Below are 25532 nucleotides of genomic sequence, written 5' to 3'. Positions count from 1 at the left end.
CCACTCCTCTTTCAGCGTGCCTCAGGGTTCTACCTTGCGGTAGCCAATACTTTATTGTTCCTTGCCCAAAACATCCTGGTCGTATACTAGACTACAGTCAAAAAATGCACCCTTCAAACTAAATGAATTTAAAGGCCCTTATACCACAAGATAAGTTGAAAACAGTAGTCCAGTCATTAGTTCAATACTAATGGAGGAAATACCATACTGAACTATTTTGTAAATCCTCTCTCACTCACATGAAAACCAGTGCTTCAAAAAATGCTACATTCCTCCAATCCGGAGCATGATGTACTGGCAGCCCATGGATGCATGGAAACAATTTAAGGCCTGTGTTCAGTCCTCTAAAGTCATGCACTTAAGACACAAAACATATCTGAAGGACAAACTTTTCTAAGAAAGCAGTTCCAAATTTACCTGAACAAAGTAAATGAAATCTCACCTCGGAAACCCTGAAGGTCAAGATCTCAAAAATGCAGAAATAGGCTTTATCTTTTTTTCACCTGCGAACCTAGAATTTACTTCTGGAAAAGATACACATGAATCCTGAACCTCTTGCTTTCCAGAACACCGTGAAAGTGCACTTATTCTCTTCTGTCCTGTCATATTGACTTGTTATATCTATATTTATTAGCGCTGCATACCAGCCCCCTTTCTCAATTTGACAAAAAACATTTCTTACAGTTACCTGCAAAGTGCTTCACTACGACGTGACTAAATTGCATCATAGAAATTATAATTAACAACAGCCAAGCCTAAAAGATTCGAAGGTTCATCGTTCGCAATGGGAATTCAGAGACAAACAATGACCTTAATAGAGGGACTGATACAAAATCCAAAAACGAAAGTAGCAATGTTCTGTCTACCTTCCAATTACCCCAGCAATGCCTCTGCTATTGAAACCATAACTTCTTGGTGTTTTCATCGAGTGAGAATATTCCAAATGATATAAGAAAGTTAACTGCAACCACACTACTTCAACATTCGCCAAATAGTGCTTCTGCTGAGAAATCAGTTTATGTACTTAGTAACGTTTATTATATAGTATGTTTCATAAGCATTGATTCAGTACTGACAAAATCACCTAATGATTTCTGAACTTACTGTTCAGCAGGATTCCAAGCAGAAATCAATCATCGAATAAGACATTTTGTCTTTGAAACACAACAGTAAACTGATCAAGAGAAGCAAGCAGTCACAAGTCAACAATCAAACAGAAGACATGCTGTCTGTTTTTTTACCTTGCTCCCACAAAATAAAGGTCACAGGATGGGTAGTGGTATGAGAAATCTCTTCCAAACTTTGGTATTCGCAGCCTGAAATAACGTCCGTGCTGTGAATGGAACTCAACGTATCTATCACACTGCAGGAACACAATCTGGAAGGAGAAATCAAAACATTACAACGGTCCTAGTTCTCTAGCTATCTTACATTTTGTTGCGTAACCCCTTCAGATGAATTCAAAATTTGACAGTAGTTTGTTACGTGTAAGACTGTTGGAAATACTGCCACAGTGGAATCCATAATGCTTCCTAGGAATATGATGCTGAAAGTAACTAGTAGAAAGCCAAGGACAAAACCCTTGGTTCTCCCCTGGAGGGTACCATGAATAAGGAGCAAGAAGAGTGCAAATAGATTTTGTATAGTCTTTCCACAAACTCAGAGGAAGAACAATCCGTCTGGGAGATACCCAATTTGGTCATTGCATGCAAACATGTGGGATGGTGGACTTGTCCAAGGACAGCAGAGAGGTTTGGGAGGGTCAGGACATAGGCCAAGCAGAAATGACAAAGTTAGTGATGTAGGAGAAGCATTCTTGAAGGCCTTAGTTTTTTACATAATAAATACTATACTTTTAGGTGGTTTGAAAAATAACAGGAAAAAGGGCGAAGTGGAGAAATCTGCTGAGGGTTTTTCAATTTCTGGGGCCAGTAGTTGCAAAAAAGTTATTACTAGAATCTTTGAATTAATCTGAGGCATTGATCAGTGCTCTGAACTGCATTCCAGTCCACTGTTCTGTAGTTCATTTGTGCAATTACAGAGTGAGACCAAGCATACGCAGACACACGTTAGCCTTGCCTAACAAGGCCAGTCTCCTCTGAACAGGTACACAAACAATACTCCCGGAGTGGTTTTGGCCATTGTGGACCTTATCAATGAGGTGTAGTTTGAGTCCTACTGCACAGTGAGCTCATAACCTAAATTAGGCCTACTCCCCTACTTTTTAAGGAAACCCACTTAAGCAGTCACTGGTAATGACTACTGGCTGCATTGCAGTACATTATCCTCTAGCTCATCTCTTAAGTATAAAACATGGAACAAACATAAGCACATCGGTTTTAACCCTGTCCCACATGAGACAGTCCAAACCAAACTGTCCAACCTGGTCCACTCAGAACAGGAACACAAACAACCCCAGACCAGTTTCAGTCTTGCTAGCTCTCATAAGTGAGGTTCAGCTTGAGGTCTGCGGCACACCAAACACAGAACCCACATTTGGGCATACCCTCCTACTCAGGGAGATTCCATTAGGCAGCACAAAATGGGATAGGTGGCATGCTTAAATTCAATTCACCCACTAGTAATTACTCTTGGCACAATTCCAGTCCATAGTTACTTAGTTCGCCTATGCCATTACAGACAGGAGCCACAAGACATATTATTCTTATCTCTGCCCCACAAAGGACATACCAAACCACACCAAATCCTTAGGGAAGGGAGTTAAGTTGCATTTGAGGGTTAAGTTGAACAGGTGGGTTAGAGGGGTCAGAATGATAGATTACAGTTTTCAATGGCCTGTGCCTTTGTGGTTCTGAAATTCTCAAGCCCGACTCCATTTTGTTCGTGACTCCATTTTAGTCTTGCCCTCACTTAGGCCTGTGAAAGAGGCCTGATGAACAAGTAGCTTGGCCTTCTGAGTTTGTGCATATATTAACTTGGGTTTTTCTGACTCTGAATGAACTGCAGAGAAAGTGACCCTTTTCACCTGAAACTGACCTTTTGCAAAACCAGTTTCACTAGCAGATTGTTATCTGAAATTGGCAGTCAATGTTCAGGAGATCATTAACTCTTAGTTTCCTTGCACATGTCTTATCCTACTCAGCATCTAAATTGTTTCTTTTCTTACGACTTTTCATTTCATGGGGAATGCTTTTAATTATAGGTTTTGTCCGGCTTGCAAAGATCGAATTTGGGACAGTCCTAATAATTAACCTGTGGGTTGGAACGATGTAAAGTGAGCTTTTTGGAATGTGATGATGTATGTAAAATGTATTCTATTTGTCAGAATTTGTCGCAGTGGGTGTGCATTTATAATGAGTAAAATGTGTATAAATAATGATGTCTTGCTCTATGAAAATTGAGCAGTTTCTTGAGTTGTACACCGTGTTGTATTGCTGGGATTTCTGCTACTAGCTGCAGCTAATAAATTTGATCTCTGACGCCACCTAGAAGTATTCCGTGTCTCTGTATACCAAGGCAAGGGAATCCAGAGGACTTCGGGCGTGTCCCTGGCGCCGCTGGGTACTTGAAATCCCAGTTCTTCAGTTGGCGACTTCAGTGGTACCGGTCCAAGCCCGAAGATTGCGAGGAGCCATGTGAGGAAACTCTGGAGGAGGGCCCTGTGAAAAGCTACATAAACTGACCAAACACCGGTCTTGAAGTCCAAACGGAAGTTTATTTGGAACACAGGTAGATAAGAACATCAGCGACTCCAGCCACAGCAATCTCTGGCAGGTGACACTTTCTCTCCCTGAGGCGCTCGACTTAGAACGCTCGTCGCGGTGACATTCGGCATGACGTCACCGCAAGCCGCTCCAATGTCAGCTGAGCTGCCGAGGGTGAGAAATAGTGGAAGATGCCACACATCCCCCTCCCCTGCGTAAAGAACCAAAAGACAAATAACACAACAAACAATTATTTCAGAAGAATTACATCATTATGTACTGCTCAAAATGTCTGGGTGGTCTGGTCATTCTCTGGCTAACCCTTCCCCCAGGTTGGGGGTTCGGCCACCGTTTCCTGGGAAGGAGATCCTTGTTTTCCTCGGAGTCGTCCTCCCTCTCACTGCCTCTATCTGAACCTCGACCGGGTGGGCAAAATTTCACTACTCTCCCCAGGTTCCAAATCTTCCCCTCCTGGGTCTTTACAGCATTCCTGAACAATTTCGTGATCTTGGTGGGCCTACTGTATCCTGACCAACTTGCCCTGCCGGTGGGTGTCCTGATCTTTATGTCATCACCTACTTTGAAACCAGCCTCCCGTGTAGAGTTAAGCCTGTCAAATCTTTCTTTCTTCTTCCCCCTAGCTTTTTCCTGCCTTACTAATCCTTTCACTTCTTTGGAGTGGTCCGACCAACCCTTACGCCACCCCATCCACCCTGGTGACAGTTTGGTGTTAGGAATCCTTCCTCGGAGCATTTCGAACGGGGTGACCCCCGTTGTCTGGTGCGGGGTGAACCTATATGCTTCAATGCACCTCCATACCTCTTCCCTCCAATTCATGCCGCTGGCCTTGGCTAACTGGATGCTCTCTTTGAGGGTCTTATTAAAACGCTCTACCATGCCGTTTGTCTCTGGGTGGTACAGGGCACATCGCTTGTGTGTGATTCCTCTCTCCCCGAGGAAATCCTTCATCTCCTTCGAGCACAGTTGTACCCCATTATCTGTGAGTAGACTGCTGGGTAATGCTTCCTTTTCGAACAGCCCTTGAAGGAACTCGATGACGATCTTAGTCGTGATTTCGCTCACCAACTTCACTTCTGGCCATCTGGAGTACAGATCCATGAGCACCAGAATATACGGAGTGCGCACCTCTCCTGTCAATGGACCAACGATATCCAACGCCAACTACTCCCAGGGCCCTGTTGGTGGTGGTCTGCACACCATTGGAGGTGTCAATTGCCTCAGCACTTTGTCGCTGATGCTGCATGGGATGCAGTCTCTCACTTTCCTTTCAATCGCCAGGTCCATGCTCGGCCACCAATAGTCTTCTCTCAGCCTTTGTTTGGTCTTGGTGATGCCCAGGTGGCCATCATGAGCCATGTCAATGAGGGGCGTGGCTTGGGCGCCGATGGCGATGGTCGCCTGAGAGCTCGGCTCCGGGACTGAGCCCGGGATTATCCTGTTAATCGGAGGCCGCGGGGCACCCTAGCCCCCGCAAATCGTTATTCAGCCCAACTGGACCCTGCTGGGACGCCTGGCACAGCCTGGACGGGTGGTGATCCGCCCGAAACTTGAAGTTTGTGGTCCCGCGGAGAGCGACCCAATATGGCGCCCGGACCCCTTGGTCCCCTTAGACGGGACCATTAGCCTGAGAGAACATCGTTGGTCATGGCGTGCCCTCCGCTCTTGTGTTTTCCTGGAGAGTGAGGAGCTGGACTTTGCACTGCTGAGACTCTGATATTGGTAACTGCGCCCGGGAGGTCGGAGGCCCCTACCATAGTGGACCCCGGCACACGGACGCCTGGAGGGCCTGACGGAGGTGCCGACCCCCGACGCGGCGCTTGGCTGCATCCCCCGTTTGACCCGATCCCATGGGAAGCACAACCCCCTGGCGTCAAAAAGTCTCTGGTGGTGTAGGTGGCCCTCGTTCCAGATCCTCATCAGCCGGACTGGCCTACCCGGCCTGGCGCCGAGTGTCTCCGCCTCCTCCTCGGCGCCCTCAGACGACACGGGGGTGGCGCGAGCCGAAACTGAGGAGACCCGCCTGGCCCTGGAGAGGAGGAACACCGGCCCTCACCCCGAGGGCCTGCATTCGGGGGAGTTATAGTCGGCGCCCGCACTGGGTGGCGCCCTCCTCTGAGTCCGCACTGTGCACTTCCAGCGGCATGGGGAAGCCGAGAGGGGCCAAGGGGGCCACCCCGGCGGCCTCTGACTCGGAGACCACGGACAAGGAAGGCCATGGAAACCCGGGGAGTGCTGGTGGCGCGCCGCTGCAGCAACAGTTTGATCGCGTCCTGGAGGCGATTGCGACCACACGCTCGGCCCTCCAGCAGGACATTGCCCAGGTGGCGACGAGCCTGGGCCTCCTCAGGGCGGATCATGGCAAGCTGTCGGACAGGGTCAAAGAAGTGGAGGGCTCGGTGAAGACCTTGGAGCCGGCGCAGCGCACCTTGGCCGCGGCAATGAAAGATGCCCTGACCCGGATTTCTGCCCTGGAGCAGCGAGCGGAGGATGCGGAAGGCCGTAACAGGCGCAACAACATCCGTGTGGTGGGCCTGCCGGAGAAGATCGAGGATGGCGACATGGTGGCCTACTTGGAGGCCTGGCTCCGAGACACGGTGGCCCCGGAGGGCCTATCCTCTTTCTACACCCTTGAACGAGCTCATAGAGTCCCAGCGAGGCCACCGCAACAAGGCCGTGCGCCGCGCCCGGTGGTGGCGCGCCTCCTCCATTTTCGCGACAGGGACCTCATTCTCAATGCCGCTAGACATAATGGCCCCTTCAAGGTGGAGAACAGCCAGGTGAACATCTTCCCGGACTACACCTATGAAACCCAACGCAGGCGGTTTTCATTCTTGACGGTCAAGCGCGAGCTTCGAAGCAAGGGCATCCAATACTCGCTCTTATTTCCTGCACGGCTCCGCGTCATTGTCGATGACAAGTCTCAATTTTTTGATACCCCGGAAGATGCCTGTAATTGGCTTGAACTTTATAGAGCTGGGAAAGATGGCTTTGCCTCCGCATCTCAGCCAACGGCGGAGCCAGGACGGCGACGGCGATCCACGAGGGTGCGGGGTCGACGGGGCCGGTCGGGCGGCCCTTCTACTGCGGAGACATCGACGGAGCGGAAGGGGGTACTGGAGGTGCTGTCTGCGTTGTCTGGTTCACGAGATGATGCATATCGCGGAAGAGGAGAACCCTGGTGGCGAGGGGGCATCGACGGACTCGGAGGACTCGGTGGCAGATAGCACCGGCACACCGGAGGTCACGCCAAAATCGGCTGAGGACCTTCTTGATGGACAAGGTTGACGGGGTGAGCTGCATCCTTTTGGGTGGGGGCCCGTAGCGGGGGTGGCGGGAGCCGATGGGTCAGCATGATCCTCGAAGAAGCGGGGGGTGGGGTGCCTTGCCTTTGCCCAGGGGGTTTCCGTTGCTGTTTGGGGCTTGCATTAGTCCTGGTAGCCAGGGCGTCGGGGGCCCACTGCCACCGCCCAGCCTGCACCCGGCCCTTAAGGCCTTCCTACGGTGGCGACCGTAGGATTAGTTTGGGACGAAGGGTTTTCTGAGGGCTTGGTTTGGATGGGAACTAGATGGAATTATTTGGGTCCTGTTCTGGGGAGGGTGGGCAGGGGTTTGGTTACTGTAAGAGTTGTTGAGTTCTGGTTGGGGGAAATGACCGCCATCAGTGCTGGGGGGATTGTTGTATGCTTTTTGTTGAGACCCGGATGGGGAGACTTTGCACGAACAGTATGGGACAATGGCTGACGTTGCTAATGTGAAGTGTATTACTTGGAACGTGCGGGGGCTTCATACCATGTCTAGGCGGCACAAAGTCCACGCTTATTTAGTGCGTAGGGGAATACAAATGGCGCTGCTGCAGGAGACCCATTTGACCAAGGCGGAAGGGGCGGCGCTACAGCGCAGATGGAGGGGGCAGGTCTTTCATACGTCGTACTCAGCGTATGCCAGGGGGGCGCTAATCTGGATTAGGGCTGGGGTTCCCTTCCAGGTCACAAACTCAGTGGTAGATCCAGAGGGGCGCTACGTGGCCATCTCGGGTACTCTGGGGGGGAGGGCCCTGAACGTTTGCTGTGTTTACGCACCTAACATGGACCAGATTGCCTTCCTTTCTAGGTTATCGGGCTCGCTGGCCCACTTTTTCACGGGGCCCCTCCTGATCGGTGGGGACTTCAATTCGGTAGTGGATGTGGAGACCGATCGTTCACACCCGCCCCTTCCTGATTCTCCGGTCCGCCGTGTGGCCAAGGGCCGTAGGGACTGGCAGACACGGTGGGGTCTGACGGATATTTGGAGAGCGCAACACCCTGAGGCTAGAGATTACTCCTATTTTTCGGGTCTTCACGAGTTGCACGTTCGGCTGGACGGGTTTCTTGGCTCGACTGAACTGGTTTCAGCGGCCGTCCGTTCCGAATACTTGACTAGGACCGTTTCGGACCATAATCCCCTCCTGCTGGCCCTTCGCTGGTTTCCAGGGACGCCGGCGGTGCCCACCTGGAAGTTACGCCCTGAGACCCTCGAGGACACTGTATTCAGAGTGGACTTAGGTGATAAGATCGAGGAGTATTTCGCGTCCAATGGGGGCTCTGCGAGCTCGAGGGCACTGGAATGGGATGCTTTTAAGGTGGTGGTAAGGGGTTATTGCATCTCTAAGAAGGTAGGGGTGAGGCGGGTTATCCTTGAGGACTTGGACGTGGCTGATCGGAGGCTCCGTGAGTTGGAACTCCGCCGCCCCGGGCACCCTGAACTCCAGGGACGCACGGCGGAGGCAAGGGAGGCGGTGGCGGCTGAGGTTGAGCGGCTGCGCTGCTTCGACTACAAGGCCTATGCGGTTCGGTCCCTTGCAGAAGGGGATAGGTCGAGCGCATTGCTGGCATGGCTGGCTAACCCTACGCGCCAGACCTCACTGACGACGTCCATGCGCATGGCGAATGGGACCATGGTGCACACTCAACCGGAGATTTTAGGCTGCTACCGGCACTACTATGACCAGTTGTATCGCAGTCGTGCTGCCAAAGACCCTGACCTTCTCGAGGACTATCTGAGGCCCCTGGAGCTCCCAGTAGTGGAGCCCGACGTGGCGAAAGCCCTGGGGTCCGATATTGAACTAGGGGAGGTCCGCAGCGCCATTAAGAAGATGGCGCGGAATAAAACCCCAGGCCTGGATGGTCTTCCTGTGGAATTTTACGCGGCCTATGCCGACCTTTTGGCTCCAAGACTGGTGACTGTTTATAGAGAGGCGAAGAGGCTTGGCCGACTGCCTGGCTCGATGCGCGAGGCCCTGGTGGTTCCCCTCCTCAAGCCGGGGCGGGACTCGACCGATCCGGCGTCCTACCGTCCTTTATCGATGCTGACGGTCGATTATAAGATTCTGAGCAGCATCTTGGCCTCGAGACTGCTGGGCCATATGACCTCCCTGGTGCATGAGGACCAGGCTGGGTTCATCCCCAAGCGCAACACAACAATGAACATCCGTAGGTTGTTCCGCTTGCTGGGGGACCCGCTGGTGGATGCCCCGTGCCCGGTGGTCCTATCGGTGGACTTAGAGAAGGCGTTTGATAGCCTGGAATGGGACTACCTACACGCTGTGTTGCGGCGATTCGGTCTCGGCGAGGGCTTCATCAGGTGGACCGCGGTCTTATATGCCTCCGCATCGGCCGGGGTTCGGGCGGGTCCGTTAATCTCCTCGGAGTACCCAGTAGAAAGGGGTACGAGACAGGGTTGTTCGTTATCCCCACTTCTCTTCGCGCTGGCGGTGGAGCCCCTCGCATTGCTACTCCGTTCGGGGGCGCATTACAGTGGGTTCTGGACACCTTCGGGCCCGCACCACGTTTCGTTATATGCCGACGACCTGTTGCTCTTCCTTGAGGACCCAGTCGGGGCCTTACATGGAGCTGAGACGGCGCTCACGGCGTTTGGGGTGGTCTCGGGCCTACGAGTGAATTGGACCAAGACATGCCTTTTCCCGGTTCGCAGAGGCACCCCTAGTCCGGTCCTCAATAGAGAGCTTAGATGGGAACCTGACTGCTTCAGGTACCTGGGAGTGTACATCTATCATGATCCATCTGACCTCCTAGACGGAAACATTACCAGATGCAGTCGGGCTTTACGGGGGAATATGGACTTCTGGGCTACGCTACCGCTCTCGTTGGCGGGGCGGGTCGCTCTCCTCAAAATGGTGGCCCTTCCTCGGCTGCTGTACTATTTCCGGGCGCTACCGGTTTGGATCCCGCCAGCCACCTTTAGGCTCCTCCGGTCGATGATAGTCGGCTTCCTCTGGGGCTCGGGCCGCCGTAGAGTGGCCCTTAAGACCCTGATGAGGCCGAAAGCCGAGGGGGGACTCGCGGTGCCGGATCTTGAGAAATACTATCTGGCGGCGCAGCTCCAGACCCTCACCCAGGAGATTGCCAGGGAATTCCGTGGCCCGGAGGACAGGAGGGGTATGGGGATAGCCAGGCATGTCCTATCCTTCATAGCTCTACGCCAACGCTTGGCCTTGCAGGATCTGACGTTGGAGGAAAAGACCCTTCGCCTATGTTGGAACCGGGCTCACGCCCGGGGACAATTGCGGATACCGTATGCGCCTGAAATACCGCTGGGGATGTTGACGGCCTTGCCCCATGGCGGCGATTGGTCGCGTTTGGCGGACTGGGAAGGCGCGGGGTTGCAGTTGGTGGGGGATCTTTATGAGGCTGGGGTACTTTTGCCCTTTCAGGAGCTCATTGACCGCTTCGGGATTCCCCACGGTGACTTCCTGTTGCACTCGGCCCTGGTCCGTGCGATCCAGGCACATTGGAAAGGCGGACGGGAGGAACCTCCTACGTCTCCGGTGTGCCAATACGTCATGATGTCTGCGGGCACGGTGAAGGCGGTCACCTGCCTCTACGGTAGGTTGATCAATGAAGGGCTGACCCCCCTTACGACCCTGAAGGCCCGGTGGGAGGCAGACATAGGCAAGGAAATCCCGGAAGCGACCTGGTCTCAGCTCGTACGACGGGCCTGGAAAGGGACGCGCCACGCCCGTTTTCAGTTGGTCCACTATTACATACTCCATCGGGCATATCTGACCCCGGCGAAAATCCAACAGTACTTCGCCACGGGCTCAGCAACCTGCCCCAGATGCCCGGCGCCGGAGGCGGACCTCCTACATATGTTGTGGGCCTGCCCGGGTTTGTCCTCCTACTGGGTGGAAGTGGAGAGGACCCTGACGGAGGTGACGGGGAGACCACTATCGGTCGATGCGGCGGTGGGTCTCTTGCATTGGTTTCCACATACCCCCAAAAACAAAATTTCCAGTAAATTTATTGATTTAGGGCTTTTATTGGCCAAACGAGAGGTGACCAGGAACTGGAAGGCACGTGCTGGTCCGACTGGGAACAGGTGGCATAGCGAACTCTTGAAGTGGGCGGCGGGAGAAAGCACGTTGAGATACCAACTGGCTGGGAGACAGCGTAACGAAAAAGCACAGGAGGCAGCGCTAGAATGGGAGACGCTAGTACAGGCCCTCAGAGACTATTGCGCCCCTGACGACTCTGATGGTGAGATTGCAGCGCGCCCTGAGTCCCGATAGGCGAGTGCGTTTTCTGTTATTGATACGCTCATCTTGGATCTCTCTTGAATCCCTTTGCGGCTGCTACCATACACTGATGGCGGGGGTGGGTTGGGGAGGGAATTTTTCCTGTTTTTTTGTACTGTAGTGTTTTGTGGGTGGGACTTTCTTTTGGATTTTGGGGCTTGTTTAGAAAAGCAGATGACGGACAGTGGATCATCCGGACCAGCCTTGCGCTCCTGCTGAGCTCCCGCTGGATTTTATCGCCCAGCCTTTGGACTGTGGGCTGAATGATTATGTATGAAAATGTGCTGCGGGGGGTGAGCGGGATGCGGTTAGTTGATTTCAGTGGAATTTTGGTGATGGTCATATATGTAACAGTTTGCTGATTCCTGCAATAAAAATATATTTAAAAAAAAAAAAAAAAAAAATCATGAGCCATGTCAATAAGACTCTCTCTCACCGTCACAGGAGGTACCAACCTCGTTCCTCTGAACAGACAATCGTCAACCACGGACAACTCATCCTTTACAATCCAGAATGGCCGAAAAGCCTCCAAGCGCTTATCTTCATGTTTCCATCCGTCCATTACTCTCTTGCACTCCGTCATCCTTTAGTGCGCACTTCCATGTCTCCTCACCTATTGCCCTCTGGATGGCACAAACATTTTCCATTTGGTGATCATCCAAATCTTCTTCCATTTTGTCTTGCGTCTCCTTCCCATCACTTTCTTTCACCAGCCTTGATAAGCAGTCTGCCGCCAGATTCCGGGTACCTGGGACGTACTCGACATTGAAAGTGTACTCCTGGAGGCCGACCACCCAACGCCTGATCCTACTGGAGATCGCATCTAGCCCCTTCTTACTGAAAACCTCCACCAATGGCTTGTGGTCTGTACGAAGGATGAACGTTGTGCCCCACAGGAAATCTCTGAATTTGCTCAATGCCCAGAATACTGCTAACGCTTCTTTTTCGATCACAGAGTAGTTTCCTTCTGACTTCTGCAGTGATCTTGAGGCGAAGGCTATCGTTTCTTCTCCGTCTTTGTTTTTTTGTGTGAGCACCGCACCTAGCCCTTCGGCACTTGCGTCCGTGGTGACTATTGTTTCACGATCAGGTATGTAAGACTTCAGACTGGGTGCTTCTGCAAGAGCATTCTTCACGTCCTCGAACTCCCTCTGACACTCTCGACTCCAATCAAACGCAGCCTCCTTTTTCAACAACAGCCTGATGGCATACGTTCTCCCTGCGATGTTCTGTATGAATTTTCCATAGAACTCTAACATTCCCATGAAAGACCTGATCTCTTCCTTGCTTTTCGGGGCCGCCAGATTTACAATGGTGTTCTGGAGCTCTGCCTTGGGACGGATTCCTTCTGCCGTTTCTTTGTGTCCCAAGAAGTCTAGTTCCGCGCATCTGAACATGCATTTTTCTCTCTTCACTGTAAGCCCTTGTGACCTAAACCTTGATAGTACTTGTCTCAGTCTCTTATCATGCTCTTTATGGTCTCTGGCGAACACAAGGACGTCGTCCTGGTAGCATACAACCCCTGGAATCTCCTTCAAAATGTTTCCCATGAGCCTCTGGAACACGGCTGCTGCAGAGACCAAGCCGAACGGCATCCTTTTGAACTTGTATGCCCCCATGGGTGTCACGAACGCCGTGAGTTCTTGCGACTCTTCATGAAGTTTGATTTGAAAGTAGGCTGAGGTAAGGTCAAGCGTGGAGAATACCCTCGCGCCCTCTAGCATGCTCATCATCTGGGTGATATTGGGCAGCGGGAAACTGTCGACTACAACTTCCTTGTTCAAGGCTCTAAGGTCGATGCACAGCCGAACCGACCCATCCTTTTTCTGTGCGGCCACGATGGGTGCCAACCACTCTGTCGCTTCCACCGGTTCTATAACCCCTGCCTTGCACAATTTCTCGAGTTCTGTCTTCACCGCTTCTTGGATGGCAATGGGTAGCTTCCTGACTTTGGCTACTACCGGCTTCGCATTCTCTTTCAATTTGATCTTGTGGCAGTAGTTTTTCAGACACCCCAGCTCTTCTTTGAACACTTCTTTGAACTCTGTCACTAGACCCTCTTCCTGTTCTTGCACCTCTTGTATCAAAATTTGGGGGTTGCTGTTGGGATTCAGGTATACCGCTAACTCCTTCTGTGCTTGCCAGCCCAAGATGTTGTCGCCGACCGTGGACACGTATACCTTGGACATTGTTGTTCTGTCTTTGTATTCGATTGTGTCCCAAAAGTATCCTTTCATAGAGATTGGACGACCCGCATATCCACCGGGTCTCACGTCCATTTTCTTTAAGATTATCTTCCCTTTGGATACACGTGAAAACTCTTTCGCACTGATAATAGTTATCCTTGAACAGGAATCGAACAGCGCTTCCAACTCGGTGCCTTTTACTTTTAGAGTGTCTTTAGGGCTGCAGACCTGACCTTCCTTCACTTGCACAACTATTTCACCACCGACCGTGTTTGTCCTGTCCTTACCCTGTCTACTGAATCCCTGTCCGCTTTTGCAAAACTGCCTGAAATGGCCTCTCTTCCCACACTTGTTGCATGTGAACTTGAGGGCAGGACACTCTTTATCATTGGCCATGTGTCCTTGCTTCCCGCACCTGTAGCAGGCACCCTTGAATGACCATCCCGATTTGTCTTCATTCTGTCCTTTATTCACCATCTTCTGTCCCTTGATCGCAGACACAGCCTCTGACTCAGTCACCACCTCACTTACTTTGGGTTTGTCTTCGCTTCTCTTCTCCCCACTGTCCTGTTTTATCTCGCTGACACACTGCAACATGTGTTCTACCTGCTTGGCTATTATTAGGACCTCTCTTAGGGGTGGGTCATCCTTAAGCCACAATTCTTCCCGTACCCGCTCCATCCTGCATGCTAATACGAACTGATTCCTGATCCTTTCCTCACTTGCGCCCCCAAATTTGCATGTCGCAGCTAGTTTCCTAAGGTCTGAGACAAAATCCTCTATAGATTCCCCTTCTTTCTGTATCCTTTTCCCAAAGTGGTATCGCTCCATAATGGTGCTAGTCTTCAGGAGATAGTGCAGATCTAGTTTTTTCAAGCTTATTTCTAGTTCATTTAACCCCCTCGCTTCTTGCACACCTAGGTCTGGGAGGTGATCAAGAACCTCTTCCCCCTCTGCCCCCACGTAATACGCCAATAGTGCCACCTTTCTCTCTAACCCCAGATTCGGGCCACACACAGTGGCTTAATTTAAAAACACCTTTTTCCACTTTTTCCACTGAATAGCGGGTTCCCCTGGGTTGGTCAAGAAGAAAGGTGGAGGTGTCACACTCTGCATGTTTACAGTTCTAAATAATAAACACTCCTGGGTACTGTTAACAAAATTTTGTAAATACAGTGGCAAGCTACCATACACCAACACAGTACGTGTAATTAACAAAATATAGTTTCACTGAACAGGATAAGGTTGCTGTCCTTTCACAGATAATTCAATAGATCCCAAAATCAACCACCGGGTGGCACTGTGGTGGAAAGTCAGTTCTCCTTTAGGTGATAGTGATCTTGAAAATATAGCCCAGCCTTTGTTCAAGACCCGGATGTTCCCAGTCTGAGGAGAATACTAAGCCGATATCCTCCTAACACCCTTATATGCAGATGGCGAGGATCAAAACAAAGGGGGGGACACAGGGGAGTTCAGCGCTGGCTTGGGATCAGGATTCTTCCGCTGACGTTACGATATTCTCTGTCATCCATTCAGTCACTAGGGATAAGCAAAGAAAACGGGAAGCTGGCACTGCTCGACACCCCTGATGCACTCTGAAGGCTATAGGTTAGTGCGCCATGCAGGGCTTGCTTCGTTGCACGCTGTCGGGTCATGCAAGGTCTCGGGAAACCAAACTAACACCCCGAAGTGTTCTAGGCTACTTCACCCCCCACGCAGCCAACACTTCAAACAGTTGCGATGCAGGCAGGTCTAGATGCTCCGACAGACACTTCAGGCACACAGGTCCGCCACCCTTCTACGACGCGTATGTTCGGCGCTCCTTCCTGATGAGATGGGACACCTCGCTTCTTCCCACTTCTACACCCGTCTTTCCCGCGAAGTCCGCCATCTGGACATACGCACACCCCTTCAGGCACTGATGACAGCAAAGTCCTCGCTGGCACGGTTGGCTACTCACGGTGCGACGCTTCTCTGCAATGGTAGGTTCTTTAGTGAGGCAGCACCCATAACCGTTGTCAACCTTCCGCCGCTGTTCCCTCGGTGACTCGCAGCCCTTCAGTCTGCTTACTTTACTAGCGGTGTTCGTCCAATACCTAATTCTTTACTTCTTAGGGTGTTGAGGTCGCTGAGATAAGATGGTCCTCGTCGCCAGTGTGAAAAGCTACATAAACTGACCAAACACCGGTCTTGAAGTCCAAACGGAAGTTTATTTGGAACACAGGTAGATAAGAACATCAGCGACCCCTGCATGTCGACGTGGACCGAAAGTCTTTTCTGCGAGGCTTCCCGCTTTCCAACGGCTACGAAGGACTGCTGCCCTGACTGTCGCCTTGTCTTGAACCCTCCGATTGATGTTTGTAAAGCGAGACGATAGACGGTCTTCTGGTGGCGTGACAGATATTTGGTTAAGTATAAGTGGGTCGCTCCCACGACTTTGTTTGGTTCCTTGGTTTTGATTTGGTTGCTGCAGTACCCAAAGCCGAAGGGCTTGTATATTTACGAGTGTATCATTTTTTGATTCCCTTTGAAGTTTGAAACCAGACTAGTGAGCAAGATGCCTGGTCTTGGTAAATTTGGTAATTGGTTTGTTTGTGGTTGTAACAGGGATTCCCGATTGGAGGATTCATGTCCGGTACCTCCGGTTGGAACTCCGACTTATGAGCTCTATTCTAAACACGGAGTGGGCCCTATTACTTATAACGAAGTATGGGTCCGCTACACAAAAAAAGATGGTGTTTTGCAATGGCCCCCACATGGTAGTTTTGAAACAGAGATTTTAGACAATCTAGAAGTTAGGCTATTTAGGAAGAAAGCCCGGCCGGCAATGTTTGACTCTTTCCGCCTTTGGCGAAAGGAAGCCAAACAGAGAGAAATTAAACAAGCTAAAAGAGATAAGAAAGATAAGAATATGTCAGAACTACAAGCTGCTAGGCAGTATAGGGATGATGGAGAGGAGCGAGCGAGTGAAATTTTAGATAGGCAGCGTTGCATGGCCATAGATAAATGTTATCCGGCCTTGCCGTCTCCTCCTCCGAAAACGATTGAAGACCTTGAAAAAGATCCTTTGATCTCTCATCTACTGAGATTACCACCTCCTTATGTGCAGGGAGCTACTGCACCTCTATTACCCCCGGTTGTTCCACCCTTTGTTGTTCAACCTCCTGCTGTTGTTCAGCCACCCGGTACTCCACAGATGGTTTTACCTCCTCCTGCGCAACCCGCTCTAGGGTCGCCAACTTTGCTAACAGCCTTGCCTCAAACTCCTTTGCCTTCTACTACTGCATCTGAGACTCCTACTGTTCTTATTCCTACACCTTCTTTGCCTCAGAATACTTATTCTCCTGTTCTTTTGTCTGCTTCTTCTCCTTCTGTTCGAAAACGAATGACAGAAACTGTTTCTAATTTGTTGTCTCCATTGTTTGGGTCACTGAATATGACCCCTGTTTCGGAACGTAAGCAGAGTCGTAGTCAGCTTCCTAGTTCCGAGGAACGGGCAGTGTTGGATTTGTTGGCTCGTAAATGGATTATAAATGCCTCAAGGTATAGTTTGCCAGCAGTTATGGATGTTTTCTTTCAGTGGGAACCGCCTAAGCAAAGGTATGTTTTTGATGTGATGTGTATGTTTCTGCGTCAGGAATGGGAAGATAATGATTTGGGCTTGATATCGCAGGAACTACTTGATGTTCCGTCAGATTTTGCTAAAGGGATGATAGTGGAATCTGATGTTACAGATGCCGTAGAGACGATACTTGCTTTCAGATCTAGACTTCCGCCTCAGACATTGTACGAACCTGATCCCTCTGTTAGAAGAAAAGTGAGACAGTATCCTATGAGAGAAGTTCCTCCTGTATGGAAGGAAGCAGTTCAGGCTAATGTAAATCAGGGTAGTGTTGCCGCTCCGGCTCATTTTCAGCAACTATGGGTACATGTTCCTTGGAAGAGAGCAGAGGTCTTAGCTCTTAAGCAGACCTTACCTGATCCTCTTAAGAATCCTGCTGGTTATTACAAAGAGTTGTCCTAGACAGTAGATGCTTGTATTATGAATTTAGCTGACATTGATATGTTGATGGGTAATGTAGTCCCACAACCTTTGTGGGCGAAGATTCGTCATGAGAATCATGCGCAAGAGTTAGGAGATACTTGGGCGAATATTGCTGCTGCAGATGGTAGACAAGAGGGAGGTGCTAAACCTGAACCTTTAGTTTCAGAATTGCCAGGTAGAATTATTAATTTGATGAAGACGATGATGCCTGCGTTACGAGTGAATTGGGGTAAGTTAGCAGCATGCAAGCAGAAGAAAGACGAGAGCGTGTCTGATTTCTTCACTAGGTTGAAGAGACGTTTATCGATCATAGTGGTCAGGACATGAGTACTGAAGGTGGTCAAAGGTTGTTCGTGGACAAATTTGTCTTTAATTTGCTTCCCGAACTTTGTAATAAGTTAAAAGATTCTGAGAGTTCATGGGCTGTTTCTTCGTCGGCCCAGATATTGGCTCCTGCACAATATTATGAGAATAGGGATAAAGATGAGAAGGATAAAGTAGAGAAGAAAACTAAAGATCTAAAGATGAAAGTTCTTTTGCAGCAAGCTTATCCGCCTCGTACGAATCAGCCTCAGTTTCAGCAACCTCCACAGTTTCAGAGATTGTTACAGAGGCCTGAGCCTTATGCTCCGCGATTCTTTCCTGGTCCTAATCAGTGTGCCTATTGCAGAGAGGAAGGTCACTTTAAGAATAGTTGTCCAGCCTTGTTACAGCGTGCGAATGGTGTGTCTGGTCAGAGAGGTCGTGGTGGTTTTCAGCAAGCTCCTAGAGGTAGAGGACGTGGTGTGATTCCACAGAATGAGCGTTCTCCTTCCCTACAGAATTATGAGAATTATTTTGACAGACAATATGTTCCGAGTGGTCAGTCTGCCCAGTACTATGTTGAGGATTACTGTGTTGAAGGTGAGAGTGCTGGTTATAATGACTGCTAGGACAGCCATGGGCAAAGAGAGGGAGTAGTGTCAGTTCCAGTAGACCAGAGTGGACCTTATGTTGAAGTGATTACATCAGGTGTGGCAGAACCTTTTCTTTTGGATACTGGTGAGACGAAGAGTTCTATCATGCACTCTAAACTTCCTGGCACACCTTTGTCTGGCTTGACAAATGTTTCCGTAGGATTTTCAGGCGCCCCAGTTCGTAATCCGGTTTCTAGTCCTTTGTCCCTTTCTATTGGCCCTTGTGAATTGGAAGCTCCACTTATTCTAACGACTGGTTGTGGTGAGAATTTGTTGGGTTTGGACTTGCTGAAAAGATTGTATGCGACATTAAATTGTTCTCCTTCGGGAGTACAGCTTACCCTTGGTAAGAAAGTGACTTCTCCGATGTATTTGTCTAAAGATTGCCTTCCACTGGAATTGCGTTCTCTTCCTGATACGCTTTGGGCTACGGGTCCCAATGATGTTGGTCTTTTGCAGATTCCACCTTATGTTGTTACCCTTAAGTCAAATGCTAGGCTACCTCGTATTCCCCACTATAAAATCTCAAGTGATGGGGAGAGAGCTCTTTTGGCGATCATTTATTGATTTGATTGAGAAGGGTGTAATTGAAGAAACGAGAGGTAATGTGGGTAACAGTCCTGTTTTGCCTGTCCTTAAGCGTACTGATGCTTCTCAGCCACCTGTGTATCGGTTTGTGATCGATCTTCGAGAAGTGAATAAGATTGTTGTGCCACAGTTTCCTGTTGTCCCTGATATCACTGCTTTGTTGACTGATTCCCACTTCGGCAGCCTGGTTTTCTGTCATCGACTTGAAGACTGCTTTCTTCAGTATTCCTATAGCTGAGGAGAGTAGAGATATTTTCGGCTTCTCATTAGGAGGCCGAAGCTTCCGGTTTAAGAGAGCTCCTCAAGGTTATTGTGAAAGTCCCTCCATCTATAGTCAAGCGTTGAAAACTCAACTTGATGATTTTGTATTGCCTTCTGGTGCTACTCTTATACAGTACGTTGATGATCTGCTGGTGGCTGCTGATGATGAAGAGATTTGTAAAGAGGCTACTCTTTCTTTGTTACGGCATTTGTCTGACCTTCATCATAAAGTGTCACCTTCGAAGTTACAATATTGCCGCCAAGAAGTAACCTACTTAGGTCATCTCTTGTCGAAGGAGGGAAGAAGGTTGACCCCAGAACGAATTCAAGCGATTGCTCAAATGACTGTACCCTCCACACAGAGAGAAGTGCGTGCTTTCTTAGGTATCACTTCATATTGTCGTCAGTGGATTCCAAATTTCTCTCTGTTGGCGAAACCTCTGTTGGCATTGACTCTTAAAAATACTCCGTATCCTCTTCCTTGGTCTGACGAATGTCAGAAAAGTTTTTCTGAATTACGTGATGCATTGTGTTCTGCTCCGGTGTTGGGTACCCCGGACTACAGTAAACCTTTAACGTTGTATGTACACGAGAGAGAAGGTTGTGCGTTGTCAGTGTTGGTTCAACAGTTCGGCGACAAACAACGTCCATGCGCATATTTTTCAGCGACGTTAGATCCGGTAGCTAAGGCGTTGCCGAGTTGTTTGAGAGCAACAGCGGCAGCGGCTGTTTCTATCCGACAGTCTGCTGGTTTGGTATTGGATAATACGTTGATTGTGATGGTTACGCATGCAGTGGATACGTTATTAAACAGGACTAAGACACAGCACCTTACTAGTGCACGTCTTTCAGGTTATGAGTTGACACTGTTGGCTAGCCATGTTCATATTAAGAGATGTAACGTGTTGAATCCAGCTATGTTGTTACCGATCTCTACAGAGTCGGATGCTCAAGAACAGCATGATTGTTTTCTTCATACAGAGGAAGAAACGAAGGCTAGGATCGATCTTAAAGATACGCCTCTTGAGAATGTTGATGGTACGCTGTGGGTAGACGGTTCGTGTTTTAAGCTTCCGAATGGTGAAACGACTGCAGTGTATGCTATCACAACTTTACATTCAGTTGTTGAGACAGCGCGCATACCACAGAATTCTGCGCAAGCAGCAGAATTGATTGCACTGACACGAGCGTGTGTGTTGTCAGAAGGAAAACGAGTGAATGTTTATACCGATAGCCAGTATGGGTTTGGTGTTGCTCACAGTTTTGGGCGTTTGTGGAGAGAACGAGGGTTCCTTACTTTCAATGGTACTAAAATTCAACATGGGCAGTTAGTGAATGAACTTTTGGAATCTCTCACTCTCCCAAAACAGATTGCAATTGTGAAGTGCAGTGCGCATAAGAAGGTTGTGGATGATGTAGGTTGCGGGAATGCGTTTGCGGATGAAGTTGCGAAGGAAACGGCGAAAGACATGATGAGCCGTATGTATGTTGCAGGCCCTGCAAGATGGGTTATGGCTGGAGGAATGTGTGAAGACACATTAGAAAGTGTGAAGTTGATTCAGGCTGAAGCTACGGAGAACGAATTGAGTACGTGGAGAGAGAGTACGGGAATGTTGGATGTGACAGGTTGTTGGGTTGAGCTGTCGGAGCACCAGCGATGGTTGTTGCCTGATGCGTATGTGCTCCCAGTGGTTACTATGGCTCATGGAATGGCTCACATTAGCTCAAAAGGAATATGCAAGTTGTTGGCTCCAGTATGGCAGAATGCTGGAATTCCTAAATGTGCTGAGAATGTGGTGAAGCACTGTATGATTTGCTTGATGTATAATCCTGGAAAGGGAACTCCAGCTGGTCATTTTGCTCCTCCAACGTATCCATTTGAGGTGATACAGCTAGATTACATTCACATGGAGAGATGTAATAACTTGAAGTATGTCCTTGTGCTTGTTTGTGCCTTTTCCAGATGGATAGAGGCCTACCCCCTAAAGGATAATATTGCCTTGTCTACAGCCAAGGTTTTGCTCAAAGAGTACTTCCCTAGGTATGGTTTGCCGAGAATTGTATGGTGTGACAATGGGAGTGAATTTGTGGGTCAGATTATGAAGAAAGTGTGCACGGGTTTGGGAATCAGTCAAAAGTTCCACGCAGCGAATCACCCCCAGTCTGCTGGACTTGTCGAGCGCTATAATGGCACGATAAAGCTGAAATTAGCTAAAATTCAAGCGAGCTCTGGTCTTAAATGGCCAGATGCCTTGGCATTGGCCCTATTGTCAGCAAGGACGACAGTACATTCTCGAGTGGGACTTAGCCCATACGAAATTGTGTTTGGTCGTCCGGCCAATGTTTGGGGTGTGCCGAGGCCTAAAGTGTACAGCGACATGGAGTACCCTATATTGGTGGATTACTTACATGACTTGACTGCTAAATTGCGTGTCCTTCACCAACAGGTTCAGGATACATTGCCGACAGCTACTGCAGATCCAGGTCATGCTATCAAACCTGGAGACTACGTCCTCACCAGGAATTTTCAACGGACTAAGAACTTGGTGCCGAGATAGACTGGACCTCGGTTGGTCTTGTTAGTCACTCGGACTGCTGTTAGAGTAGCTGGCAAAAAGAATTGGGTACATGCTACCCATTGTAGGAAAGTCCCATTACCCTTACCCTATGATCAGTGGGTGAGGGATGGTATAGCGGATTCCGAATGTGAACGAATCCCTAGATTCATGCCCCTTAGTGATGCTAATCTAATCTGGACTCAGACAGAACGTGAAGACGACGACTTTCTACAAGCTGCTGTGCCACCCCATTTGAAAATCAACACGACTAATCCAGAGAGGCTTTTTGAGGATCAAACTGTGCCTGTCAAAGACCGCTATAACCTCAGATCTAATAAGGACTAATACATTTTGAGTTTTTATCATTTTTTTTACTTCTTCCAAACACAGACTTTTTTTGTTTGCTGCTTTTTCGAACCACCATCCGGGTTCAGCTGTAGGGTCGCGGTATAAAGACTTAAGGTTGCGAGCCGTGTGGACGCAAGGTCAGCGGTTCTGGTTTGTTCTAGGGCGTTCCCTGGACTTACAGACGCACACTTGAGCGAAAAGAAACAACTGCCGCGAACAGCACGGTTAGAGGACGGAGTCTGTTGTTGAGAGAAGGAGTTTTTCGAAGTTGAAATCTAGATCGAAATGTGATACATTATTACATAACAACTGTTTTATAGCAATGTGTATTTTAGTGTTTTTAAGTATCATATTGGCTTGTGTGGGTTGGATTGTTTATCTCACACAACAGACGCTTACATCTACGCCCCAACCTACTCTTTCTTTTTCCACTATTTCCCCACATGAATTTTACACGTTGCCTGAACATGAACAGACACGAAGATCAGAATTTGTTAACAATTCGTTCATACAGATGTTGCATCAGCATCAGCTAGTCGTAAATACCACAAATTGTTGGGTGTGTGGTCTTATGCCGCATACGACAGATAAGGGAATGCCATATTTGGTTTTGCCTTTTTCACCTAATGGGTCTGTGTGGGCTTTACAGACTATGTTTATCTATGCGAATGAAGCATCTCCTATACGTTCCATCAAAGACAATGCGAGTAATAATGCCTTGATAAAGGGAATAGTAGATATGATTAGAGATATCGATGCATATAATGCTATCCCTAAGGATGAAATGCAGGCTTATGTTGGTTGGAATTTGACCGGATATAGTACCAGCTTGACTGAGAAGGAGAGATGAAAAAGGTCTCCCCCGATTTGGATTGTGCCCCACCGAGGTTATTTTTGTTTGCAAGGTACTGGTCGAAATCCAAAAGCTCAACTTGGGAAGAGTGTGTGTGTTCACACCTATGTCTATACGTCCCAGAAATCTCCACCGTTCGTGCCAGCCAAAGGCACGTATTTTGTATGTTACGACAGAGCATATACATGGTTGCCTCCTGATTTCTCAGGTACATGTTATGTGGCGTTTTTGCTTCCCCCTACATATACTACGGTTCCGAATTACCACAAGACTAGATATGGTAGAGGTGTCTTCGATAAGGAAGATACTGCAGGTCAAGAAGCAGGAGATTTCTTCAAGGGTTTCCTGCCCGTTTGGGGTCCAATGATCAATAGTGGGCATATTCGACAGCTTGTCCGACTTGTTGAAGCTACTATTAATGAGACAGCAGGTGCTCTTAGTAATGTTACAGCTGAGCTTCAAGCGGACCGCCTTATGACGTTGCAGAACCGCGTAGTTCTAGATGTCATACTTGCAGATAGAGGTGGAGTATGTAAATTGATTGGATCTAGTTGTTGTATTTACGTGCCAGATAATGCCCCTACAGTGTACCAAGCCATCTCTAGGTTACATAAGATCTGTGAGTCTATTCATGTGGACGAAGGAGATTGGTGATTGACGGGATGGTTTTGGGAAGTACTGTCTAAATGGGGATGGAAGATTTTGACATTCCATGGCATGGTTTTGGCTATCCTCTTCTCTTGTTGTCTTTGTATCCAGTGTGGTCCCGCCATTTGTAGTCTTTGTGGTACGATGTGTGTGAGGAGACCCGTCCCGAGAGAAGTAGAGGATAATAGGATGATGTTACAACAACACCTTGATGGCTTGATGAGAATAGATATAGACTTGGATTCAGATTAACATGAGTTTAGGTCATTGCCTACGTAATGGCAAAAGGAGGGTCTGTGGTTCTGTAATTCTCGAGCCCGACTCAATTTTGTTTGTGACTCCATTTTAGTCTTGCCCTCACGTAGGCCTGTGAAAGAGGCCTGATGAACAAGTAGCTTGGCCTTCTGAGTTCGTGCATATATTAACTTGGGTTTTTCTGACTCTGAATGAACTGCAGAGAAAGTGACCCTTTTCACCTGAAACTGACCTTTTGCAAAACCAGTTTCACTAGCAGATTGTTATCTGAAATTAGCAGTCAATGTTCAGGAGATCATTAACTCTTAGTTTCCTTGCACATGTCTTATCCTACTCAGCATCTAAATTGTTTCTTTTCTTACGACTTTTCATTTCATGGGGAATGCTTTTAATTATGGGTTTTGTCCGGCTTGCAAGGATCAAATTTGGGACAGTCCTAATAATTAACCTGTGGGTTGGAACGATGTAAAGTGAGCTTTTTGGAATGTGATGATGTATGTAAAATGTATTCTATTCGTCAGAATTTGTCGCAGTGGGTGTGCATTTATAATGAGTAAAATGTGTATAAATAATGATGTCTTGCTCTATGAAAATTGAGCAGTTTCTTGAGTTGTACACCATGTTGTATTGCTGGGATTTCTGCTACTAGCTGCAGCTAATAAATTTGATCTCTGACGCCACCTAGAAGTATTCTGTGTCTCTGTATACCAAGGCAAGGGAATCCAGAGGACTTCGGGCGTGTCCCTGGCGCCGCTGGGTACTTGAAATTCCAGTTCTTCTCCTTACACTGGTTCATGAAATGTTGGCCATTTTGAGGAAAACAGATATTACTGCCTGAGGTGGAGGGATGAGGCTGTGCAGGCCATGGTAAATGATGGGATGAGCCGCACGATGGATAGAGAAGGGGCAATAGGTAACCGAGGAAATCAGCAAGGGACTAACTGTCCGGAACTTGCTGGAGTGTTAATCGGGATAAGTATTTGTGTTAAGGGAAAAGCACAAATGGATAGTGTAGGAAACTAGGTTACTGGTTGAGGGGGTGAAACCCTACTCAAGCAGCAGCCGCAACTTCTGTTAGGGTGAAGTCACAAGAAAACCCCAAATTAGCCTGTGCTCAATTTTCTGGTAGCTTGGCACAAGAGCAGTCAACCATAACTTTGTGTAAAGTATTTATGCAGCAATTCAAAGAGTAATAAAGTGAAAACCAACACAAGAAAAATCGCCACACGAATTTAGAAACAGAGTAAAATGTAATAAATTATTTGAGACCAAAATGACAAACAACCAATCAGTAGAACCAGAGATATGCAATTTAAAAGTTTTAAATTAAAACAGTGCTTAAAAGCACAAAGTGCCAATTCTGGACATCTGGCTGCGCCAGGCCAGTCACAAGCTCAGGCTGACTGCGACGGAGCACAGGGCAGATACAGAAACCACGTTAGGCCAGCTGAATGGAGTACCTTAAATCCTAGTTTGTGGAGTGCTGCAAGATCCCACGTCCAGAATTCATTGCGCAACAGCAGTTCCAAAGAAGCTGCAGGACTGCGATGAAGTGCTGAGTTTGCGTTGAGAATGCTG

The 25532-nt window shown here is 48.7% G+C and overlaps 1 protein-coding gene across 1 annotated transcript in view; it reads right to left on the bottom strand.

Annotated features, from left to right (window-relative positions):
• NOL10 (nucleolar protein 10) overlaps positions 1–25532 on the bottom strand; it is a 1044486-nt gene that overhangs the window by 850015 nt on the left and 168939 nt on the right. The window contains exon 6 of the mRNA XM_078647803.1: positions 1242–1378. Coding sequence (XP_078503929.1) covers positions 1242–1378 — 137 coding nt within the window. The remainder of the gene's footprint in view (positions 1–1241; positions 1379–25532) is intronic.

The sequence above is a fragment of the Lissotriton helveticus genome, chromosome 6 (assembly GCF_964261635.1).
Source record: "Lissotriton helveticus chromosome 6, aLisHel1.1, whole genome shotgun sequence".
NCBI classification, from domain to species: domain Eukaryota; kingdom Metazoa; phylum Chordata; class Amphibia; order Caudata; family Salamandridae; genus Lissotriton; species Lissotriton helveticus.
The sequence above is the reverse complement of the archived record's forward strand: the minus strand, read 5'-3'. Positions and strand labels throughout refer to the sequence as shown.